The 10,841-nt window shown below is 33.7% G+C and overlaps 1 protein-coding gene and 1 pseudogene across 1 annotated transcript; one reads left to right on the top strand and one right to left on the bottom strand.

The window, feature by feature from the left end:
* Positions 1-282: 282 nt before the first annotated feature.
* Positions 283-5,076, bottom strand: LOC114715801 (3-hydroxyisobutyryl-CoA hydrolase 1-like). The gene is made up of 8 exons (XM_028900694.1): positions 4,987-5,076; positions 4,553-4,637; positions 4,002-4,087; positions 3,745-3,866; positions 3,512-3,572; positions 3,296-3,397; positions 3,111-3,212; positions 283-372 (listed from the first exon to the last, which is right to left on the bottom strand). Exons 1-8 carry the CDS (start codon positions 5,074-5,076, stop codon positions 283-285), a joined length of 738 nt encoding a protein of 245 aa, XP_028756527.1.
* A 3,512-nt stretch (positions 5,077-8,588) lies between these two features.
* Positions 8,589-10,841, top strand: LOC114715802 (momilactone A synthase-like; annotated as a pseudogene).

Here is a 10,841-nt window from a genome sequence, read left to right on the forward strand (position 1 = left end):
TGATATAAAACCTTATTTGATTTTTATTTTAACCCAAAATATAAGACCTCAATCTACTTTATTTTCTATATTGATACATTTTTTATCAAGGTGGTCCTTCTAATAATAGTAATTCTAGTCAATACACTTGATTAGTAAAGATATTTTAAGAAAGAAAATATTTATTTATTACAAATAACTAACTTAACTTATTTTCTTAATCTCCTCAAATTAGTTAAATAGTTCTAGCATCAGAAATAGTATATAATATTGGTTATAATTTTTTGTTGTTGAGAGAATCACTTAAATCGCACAAACTCGATGGAATGAACAAGAGACACTGTTGTTTACCTTGGGCTTTTTGTCTTTATCAAATAGCTTTGCTCTTGAACCCTGTGAAGTGCGTGCGTTACAGACAAGTTGCTTTTCCTTTGCTCATCCAACCGAACAATTTTTCTTATATTTAAAAATGGAGGTAGTAATTTTTTCTTATATATAATACATTATCTCTTTTATTTTTATACTTTTAATTTTAATATTTCTCTTAAATTTATCCAATTATATACATTATATATATAATAAAATTAATGTCTTTTTCAGTTATTTTACATCTAAACTTCTTTTACTCATCCAAACAAGTTTCAATTTGTTAAATTAATTTTTTTTATATGTAAACTTCTTTTACTCATCCAAACAAGTTTCAATTTGTTGAATTGATTTTTTTTATAAGAAAATCCAAACATAAATTATATTACACTAATTAACTTTTATCTTAACTTATGTTTGCAAAATATCAGATGAAATGAAAGCTACTTTTTCTATGGGTTCTGCGAAATATGCCGACTTAACGTTTAAGATTTAGATCAACTTCATGAGTCAAGGCACCTATACCGAGGGAGGCAAAGGAGTTTCTTTGAAAAGAGCTGGGCAGATTGGATCACACAAAACCTCAATGGCAACCAGAGAAGGCAGCGTGAAGGAAAAGGGGCAGAAAGATTTGCCACATGCTGCTGGCACTTATGGAAATGGAGGAACCAGCAGCTACATGACCCGCAGTTTAAGAGACCTATAGCGTGCTGGAGTTATCAGGGGGAGCCGCGGAGAATGGTTGGGAGGCGTTACAAAAAAGTTGGGAGTGTGTAATATAGTTGCTGCAGAGACGCGGGGGATTTATGAAGGGATAAAACTAATTAAGTTGGCAGTTGGGATTCAGAATAATATTAGTAGAGTGTGATGCATCCACAGTTATTGATCACATCGATCACACAAGGGAAAGTGATGCCGGGCTGTCATATATTATCACAAAGGCTTATTATAGTCTGATTCGGGAAGATTGGCAAGTCACATTTATGCATGTTTACAGAGAAAGCAATACATGTGCAGATCGCCTGGCTGAAATGAGTACGGTACAGCCAGAAAGAAGCGTCATTTGGCACTCCCCACCGGATCAAATTATGAGAATCTTCCAAGAAGATATAGATGGAAAGAGTTTCCCAAGCTAGGAACTTAGCTGTCAGTTTGTAGTTGCCTTAGGTCACTTTTGTCACCAAAAAAAAAAAAACGCCATTTTTTCTATCACTACTCTAAAAACACCCTTGGAAGTTGCAGATAAAGCTGGCGAAGGTCACCATATAACGAGTTGTCCATGGCTGAGAAACGGTGGGACCCACTTAAGGCTAATGAAGTATGTATCTTTTGTTGCCCACTTGTCCCCCCATATGTATATGGTCCTTATTTTTCTTACCAACTTTTAAAACTAGATGCAAAATGATGTCAATATATTGTAATTAACAATTTATTGGAAAAAATAATGATTTGCTTAAAAATAATTATATAACTGGATCGGACAATTCAAATATAAATATAAACAGTGCAGAAGAGGCCTATGCAACGCATAAAAAATTATAGGCATAAAATTTCATCCTATGAATGATCTTTTAATGGAAGAAATAAGTGAGGTCTACCCTATTGGCCGTTCTAACAACTGATTCCTTAATTAGAACAATTCAAAGCACATATACGATTAGTCATGTGAATATCATACAGATATTCCTAATTAAATAATCAGTTTGTCCCTAAACCATCCCTGTGACAAGCTGACGACATAATTTGACCCGGCAATTTGGCGCCCATCTAATTAATTAAGAATCCTTTAAGACACGGCCAAATTCATCTTTAGAACTATACTTTTGTCTTTGTCTTTTCAAGTGTTGGGTGCCTCTACATAATAGTCTTCGTTTTTTCAAGTGTTGGGTGTCTCTACATAATAATATTTATTCTTTTTTTTGGGCCAAACATATATCTATCTATTCGAGATATGAAGATTTGAATTTTTTTTTTGGGAAATATTTGATATTTTTAATTTTGATGAAAAAAAGGGTATTCCTTCATGTTTCGAAATTCAACTAACATTCATTAGCTGAAATGCTGCCATAATACATTAAGATAAACGAGCAGGTTGTAAGGTAAAGCTATGAATTTGAATGATACTTGCGTAATACAACCAGACCACAATTATATACTAAAATATTTTTGGAGGACAACGACATGCACTCTATGACTTTAAGATATATATATCCCAAATTATTAACATGGTTTAATTTATTTTATGACATTACAATCCGCTAATAATGCCCGCCAACAAAATTATCCTTTCTTTCAGACAAAAAGCTCTTGATTTGAATGGCACAAGTATTGCAATGAGCTTCAATCTAAAGCTTGCTGGTTATGTTTGATCTACGAGGAAGGTGCAGACACTCCCAATCCTCATCCTCAACCTTTTCAAAGAATTGATTTACCATTTCTTCGGTAACCAGCTCCAACTTTGGAGGATTCCACTAAAAAAGAGACACAAATTAAAGACAGAATTTGTGATGCCATTTTGCTGGGCCAAATGAAGATTATTGTGTGTGTGCGTGCGCGCTCGAGCGAGAGAGAGAGAGAGAGAGAGAGAGAGAGATGAGATGTCATACCAGAGGCCTGTTGCCTTTATCGAATAACTTAGCTCTGGAACCCTGTTATGTTCAAAGGCAAAAAGTCTTGTAAACAAACGAAGACTAAGAAAATTAAAGCTAAGATTTATCAGCAGATTTAAATAATTTTAAAGTGGTATAATCTGTTCCAGTTCTGACCTCGTAGAAATCGTTGCTCACAATTCTTCGAAAGAAATGGGAGGCAATATTGTAATCCCGAGATAGGCATTGTTCAATGCTTTGTACTCTGCCTTTTCTCACCTAATCACATTAATTCATTTGATTCATTTGTAATTTTTGAATATAATTTTTAATAATATATACATCTTCGAATATATGCTTACTGATCTAAGCCATATCTTGAGGCTTGTGGGACAAGATTCACGCATGTAATTTAATGCATCTGCAATCCACTTCTCTGCTCCATCAACTTCTATTTCCTTTTCCTACCAAAATTATGACATTGTTCAAATAAGGTACTAATTTTCGTTTGAGAAATCCTGATTTCAAATTTTTTTTTCTAAGAATGAAAAATGAACATTAAATTCAACTCTCCGTACCAAGGATAGAACAATTTCCTCCACGGTTGGTTTTGAGAAGCATTTATTGATTGTGTCCAGTCTGTTTAATTTGTCAAAAGAATTTGGCTGTAATCGTTGTGTGTGATGAAATACTGGGAAAAGATTTAAGTACATGTACCATGCGCATTGGATAGTAAACTAACAGGAATTATTGAAAGATTGTTTGGCAAGGAATCTGACTATATAAAGGAAAAAAAACCCCACAAAATTACCTCTTCAAGGGGCTGTCTTCCTTAAGATGAGCTACTTCAGAAAATTTATCAATTAATGCAGTAATTGTTGAAATATCTGAAGTTGTCACAGTCTGCAGGGCATTTTCCAGCAACTTTAGCTTCTGTTGCACGGAGGAAAGTGATGTGAATTTTACTAATAAATACATAATGTCAAACTATTATAGGTTCAACTTGAGGATTAGAAGAGAATATTCATGAGATGGTGGAGGAGCACAATAATGTTATGTATTAATTACCTCGGAAGGGACGAAATGAGTAGCAAGGCCACATTTAACCATTTCTTCTCCATTCAAACGTCTTCCTGTTAATCCCAGATACTCCCCTATGCACCATATGAGATAGATTGGAGAATCAAAATGAGCATCACAAATGCAATAAATTGCAGTGTTTATGTAGTCAAATTGGATAATTAAACCAATCTAATTAATTTTTGTTTTTATCCACATTTGTTTCCTGACATGATTTTTTTTTCAAAGAAAGCTAGTAATAGATAATTATTTGGGCCATGAACGCAAAAGATCTAAGAGAAAGAAGAACAGCAATTGACCCAGTCCCAAATTGTTTGGTGTCAAGGAGAGGAGAATGTCACTTAAACTTGATATTATAAATTGTGTATCAATAATTAATTAATGGGGTCAAGGATATGAAAGCATGACGAAAATTGCATCACGGAATATAATTATCACGCGTATGTAAATTTGCTCATATAATTTTTATTATAATATTTTTCTGTATAGAAATTGTCAAAATTAAATGTTGATGATGTACTCATAGATTAGAATATTACCAAAATAACCAGGAAGCCTTGAGAGAAAGTATGAAGCACCCACGTCAGGAAAGAGTCCTATAGATGCTTCTGGCATGGCAAACACCTATTTATTAATTAAACAAAAATGACACAAGATTAGTCTCATGACTCAATATAAATGGAAGTGCTTTTAGTGCTGATGAGGGTGGTGAGCACCAGAATTTGGACCGTATGTCCACATTTCTTTTAAATTATTTTAAAAAAAGTATTTTAATGTGTACAAAATTTAAAATAATGATAATCTCTTAATTTCAATTTTTAAAAAAATTATTTTGTTAAAAAGTTATCAGTTAAAAATTTTCAATATGAGCTATTCAACTCGTATTTAGTGCAGATATCATATTTTAACTTTTTCCTACATGTTGAATATACGAGATCGAAGCAAATGTGAGAGAAGAAAAGATAAAACATACAGTTCTTTCAGTGACAACTCTAAAATATGTGTTCATGGATAGACCGGCTCCTCCTCCCATGACCACTCCATTAATGAGAAACACCTTCATATTATTAATTAAACCATTAAATGTCTATTTTATTATACGATTAGAAATTAAAAATGAAAATATATAATCTGAGGGGGGACTAGCAAGCTCACCACTGGCTTTTTGTAGGTTGCTATCAAATGATCTAATGTGAGTTGTTTCTTGTAAAAGCTTGCTGGGTAAGTCCAGTGTCCTAGTTCCAATCACCGTTATATTAAACATGAATATCTTTGAACATTGAAGATTAGTCCCACACACACACACACAAAATTCATTTTCCATAAAATAATATGTCACACTCCAATAAATTACTATCTTCTGTTGAATTTAAATATTGGACGACCTACCTGCAACGGAAGAAGTAATTACTGATATCACGTCACCACCAGCACAGAAACCTTTTCCACTAGCCTGTATTAAAATTGAAAATAAATTACAACGTCTAATCAATACGATATTCAGAGAAGTCTATAAGTACTGTTTGAGGCTCACAAATCCCACTTGGAGAATTGTGCTCATAGTTTGAAAAATTATTTATACATTTTACAAGATAAATTAAAACTCCTCTTGAATATATATATATATTTATGTTATATAGCACAAAACCACTTAAAATAGGTTAAACCAAATATCAATTGGTCAAGAAATCTTCAAGTGCCCATTTACCTTTAAAATTATGAGTTTTACTGAGGGTTCATTCTCATGCAGCGTCAATCTCTCCTTCATCTGACTTACCTGCAAAAATAGAGAGAGAAGTCATCATTGATTAATATCCGAGTCAACATCATTTAGCATTTAATAAATGATTTACTGTAAAGGATAAAGTAACAGAAAAAGTAAGATGGGCTGATTTATTTGCAGTAGGTTGCTGGCAGATTTGGAAGTGGCGGAACCTATGGCTACATTATCAGGATTTTGAGCTACTGTTCAGCCCGGAGAAAATAATCCGAGAGCAGCTGGAAAGCTACCACCATAAATGGGGACAAGGTATGTGGGAGACGGCTGAAGCAGATGTAAGTAATGGGAGCTGGCAGCTCCCAAGGAAAGGATGGTGTAAATTAAACACAGATGGGACTGGAGCAGTGAATGGATGGAATGGGTGTGGTGGAGTAATCAGAGGGGATTGTGATGAATGGCTTGGAGGATTTACTATGAGGCTGTCAGAATGTACTGTCGTTGAGGCAGAAACAAGGGGTGTTGTGGAAGGTATGCTGGCGGATGGGTTTTAGGAGGATAGAGGTAGAGATCGATGCAAAGTTAATTGTTGAAGCTATCAAGTACAAAAGAAATATTGAAGGACACTACAACACGTTTGCAAGAATCCGTGAGTTGTTAAGGTTTGATTGGCAAGTGCAATTCAGCCATGTGTACAGAGAGGGCAATCTATGTGCGGACAAAATGGCTACCATAGGAATGGAACAAGGTGGAGCAAAACGCTACTGGCAGGTCCCCCCGGATGAGCTTCAAAAGCTTTTACGTGACGATCTCGTTGGTTTAGAAACTTTTGGAGTAGTAGAACTTAGTGTCTAGAGTTTTTGTCCTTTTGTTTCTCTTGTCACCAAAATAAATAAATAAATAAATGATTTACTGTTCTCCAAGTTGCTTCCACCAACTGGTCTTTTTCTTAAAGAAAAAATGACACATTCCAAGTACAGAAGCCAAAAAAAAAAAGGGACAATAATGTGCTGGGAGAAAATAGATGAGAGATAGCTAATTAACAGGAGCGAACTCGACGACTAACCATTTCGTGATTGAGACTATTCAGCTTATGGGGCCTGTTTAGGATCACTTCCTTCACACAGGAATTTCCTTCAAAAAGTACCTACCCCGACCAAAAATATAAATATATATAAGTACAAAATAATATGTAAAAAGAAGGGAAAATAGAAACATCAGACGAGAATGAAGTTTAGCCAAAATATAATCAAAGGAAGGAATTAATACCTGGTTTGTTTCTCTCACAAAGTTTAAAGTCAAAGCCATATTTCTGAAAGTCAATAATAACTCACAAATTCACAATTAAGAGTGAAAGAAAAAGTGAGGAACTCCACCATTACAAGTAGTAACATGGTTGGGGTCTGTGTATATATATATAATGTTAAGGAATACCTAGCACTTTACGTCAACTTGTGAACGAATGCGAACACGTTTCTGACGTACATCACATGGAACGCCATCTTCATCACAAATTAACGTGTGATTGTGATTAAAGTTTAATTTTTAATTTGGCCAAAAAAAATTATTTATTACAAATTTGACATGTGATTTGTGCTTGGAGTTGACCTTTCTTTTTTTTAAAACGATGGTCTGTTCAATGCTATGCTATTAAAAAAATTGAATCAAATGTTTTTCTTTCCGCCCTTACTGGCCCTAAGAGGTTACTTAAACATTTCTTGATCTCATTATTTGATGCCAACAACCAAGGTTCTGGCTTGTATGCTTCCATGCATTTTAAATACTCATCCTATCTTTAATATAGGATTTAATTGTTTTAGTTTTAAATGTTATACTTATTTTTCATATTTATCAATTTTTTTCAAATTAATCCTATGAATACTTTCTCAATCATAATCAAGTAAAAAAGTGCGGAGGATATTAAAAAGATGATTATAGTGTTTTAAAAAAATATTATATTTCTTATAATTAACTAACTTACCTAACTTTTTTAATATACTCAAATTAGTTAAATACGTCTTATAGTTGTATTGAGCATTGGAAGAATTTTTTTTTTTATAACCAGAACCTATTGTTAAACTAAACTTTTCATTATTGCTTATAAGTTATATTATTTACTCCCCTCAGCAATTACGCGCATAATAAGTTGATTGTGATGATTTTGACAAATTAAAGTTGGAACTTAAATTTAACCATCACATTGAGTGTCAGGACATGGATGAAAAATTTTTACGAACCCATTAAAATTGCCACTACTTGAACATCTATTTATATGATTTGTCCAAGCTAATTTTACAATATTAATTAATTCTAATCTTTGCTGATAAAAGTAGAAATTTAACCAAGTAAAGCTGCGTCTATATGTGCCAAGAATGTAATGCCATTGGTCTTACACTTCTAAATGATCTTAAAATTAATAGCGGGGCCTTTTTTTTAAAAAAAAATTAATCTCACGCGTGAATGAATTTAGAAAAGGAAGAAATAATTCAATGAATACCAAATTGGCGCCCCTGTGCTCTGATTCAATCTACTTCTCATGTCACCATGGTTGCGTCATTATCCTTTCGATTAAGTTTTAATTAAAGCACCGAGTTGCAATTTTTTACCTCATTTCATGTGACGTAGACGTGTAAATAACTTCGTAAGATTTTACTTCCACTAGTGAAATAATAATTATACATGAGATTACATATTATACTATCAAATTAAAATATGATAGAGGATAAGTTAAATAATCAATATACATGACGTGCGTATAAATTTTTTATTAATAAAAAAACATAAAATAAATTTAGTTTTTCAAATTTACGAAGTATCTAAAGTTACCACTACTTGAACATCTATTCAAAACTCACACGATGGAAGGCAATTTTTGTACTCTTGATCAACCTCCACCTCTTATGCAACAGGAGGAGGAGCTTGATGATGGGTGTTAGCTCGTTTAGCTTGGCTGTACTTTTGTTTCTTGGAATCCAGTTTTCATTCAAAAAAAAAAAAAAACTCATTCATCATGTGTATGAATGAGTTGGGAAAAAGAAGGAAGAAATAATTCAATGAATATCAAATTGGCGCCCATGCGTTCTGACTCAATCAACTTCCGATGTCACCATGGTTGCGTCATTATCGTTTCGTAAGTTTTATTTAAAGCACTGAGCTGCAATTTTTTTACAGCATTTCACATGACGTGGACTTGTAATGTTACATCGTAAGATTTTACTTCTAACGTAAGGTTACAAATTATATTATCAAATTAATATAGGATAAATTAATAATCAATATACATGACGTGCGTACAAATTTTTTATAATGAACGACACATAATAAATTTTATTTTAAAATCTACGAATTGTTCAAAATTTCAACTACTTGAACATCTATTTAAAATTCATTCCTCATGTGTATTAATGAGTTTGAAAAAAAGGGAGAAGTAATTTAGGAAGATCAAATTGCCGCCCATGTTTTCTGACTAATCACCTTCTGATGCCACCGTTAATGTTTGCGTAATTATCCTTTCGTTTTAATTTTAAAGGACCAGGTTGCAATTTTTATATAACAACATTTCATCTGTGCTGTTATTCTAAGAAATACAATATAATTGGCATATTTCTTTTAATATTATGCGGGGGTACGAGGAACACTCACACATATGGATAGGACAAATTACTCGAAATGGTCGCAAATAACAAAGTCGACTGTCTTCACTAGAGAGGCAACAAGGTACACACACACACACACACACGTACACATGTGAATTTCATGTTTGAATCTTTTTATCAAGATATTTTCCCTCTTTTGTTATTTATTAACGTATTTCAACATTTTTTTAAAATTTAAATCATGATATGAATAACCTTTTGAGAGAATATAATTATACCTCAAGATTCAAATGAACGGTTATCAAGAAGAATTTTGTATTTCTGACATTATTCCGCAGGAACAGATTTGATCTTCTCTACAAATAAAGAATCTTATTGAAATAATAAGAATATTTCAAGGTGACCAGGGGAAATTTGAACCCGTGAGCCATTAGCTCACCAAAAGGCTTATGAAGTGGACTTAACAATATAAAAGCTCAACTTGTTAATCTGTAAGGGTCTATTGCAAATTGGGAGGTTTGAAAATTCATGAATTTGATTAGTTCTTCTTTGTAATTGACAACTGAATATTAGTGAAATAACATGTTCCCATATGATTCCTATGAATTTTTCAAACCTGCCAATTTATAATATCAAATGGACTAATTAAGATTCTAACTGCTTGTCATTTTATGAGCTTGTTAAAAGATTAATATAATCTAAGATTACTCTTGACACGGTCGATATCTCTGCAGATTAAAAGGGAAAGTAGCAATGATCACCGTGGGGCTAGAGGAAATAGGAGCATGCATGGCAAGGCTCTTCACTGGACATGGGGCAAAGGTCATAGGGCAGACATTCGAGACGAACAAGGACAAGCATTATGTAACGATATTGGATCCAAATATGCTTGGTACGCGCACTGCGATGTAACAAAAGAATCTGATGTTGAAACTGCCATAAAAACTGTGATTTCTAAGCATCAAAAGCTTGATATAATGATAAACAATGCTGTCATAATAGATGAATCTAAACCAAGCATTATTGACAATGAGTTGAGCGAATTTGAAAGGGTTCTTAGTGTGAACCTAACGGGTCCTTTCTTGGGCACCAAGCATGCTGCTAAAGCTATGGTTCCTCAAAGAAAAGGAAGCATATAAATGTGGGAAGTGAAGGTTTGTCAAGTGTAGGGGGGTCGCAACTCATGCTATATATACCAGTTCTAAGCATGGCTTGGTGGGTCTCACCAAGAATGTGGCTGCTGAACTTGGCCAATATGGGATCCGAGTGAACGGTTTGTCTACATATTTTGTTGCGAACGAGCTGGCAAGGGAGTTTTTCAAACTTGATGATGAGGGGTGTTCTCGTGTTTACTCCAATCTTGAAGGGATATATCTGCGAGAAGAAGATGTTGCTCAAGCTGCCTTGTTCTTGGCTAGTGATGAATCCAAGTACGTAAGTGGGCACAATCTGGCCATAGATGGAGGTTTCACTGCTATTAATCCAATATTTGGTTTGTTTTCACGGTTGAAGTAG

The sequence above is a fragment of the Neltuma alba genome, unplaced genomic scaffold, assembly GCF_004799145.2.
Source record: "Neltuma alba isolate B1F8T4 unplaced genomic scaffold, ASM479914v2 tig00011614_pilon, whole genome shotgun sequence".
NCBI lineage: Eukaryota > Viridiplantae > Streptophyta > Magnoliopsida > Fabales > Fabaceae > Neltuma > Neltuma alba.

Excerpts from the sequence above, each read along its gene's own strand:
- LOC114715801 (XM_028900694.1), bottom strand. The coding sequence starts at position 5,076 with ATGAAGGTGTTTCTCATTAATGGAGTGGTCATGGGAGGAGGAGCCGGT. Across the intron at positions 4,638-4,986 it reads GAGTTGTCACTGAAAGAACT|GTGTTTGCCATGCCAGAAGC; the intron begins GTATGTTTTATC and ends ATTAATAAATAG. Across the intron at positions 373-3,110 it reads TGAGCAACGATTTCTACGAG|GGTTCAAGAGCAAAGCTATT; the intron begins GTCAGAACTGGA and ends CGCACTTCACAG.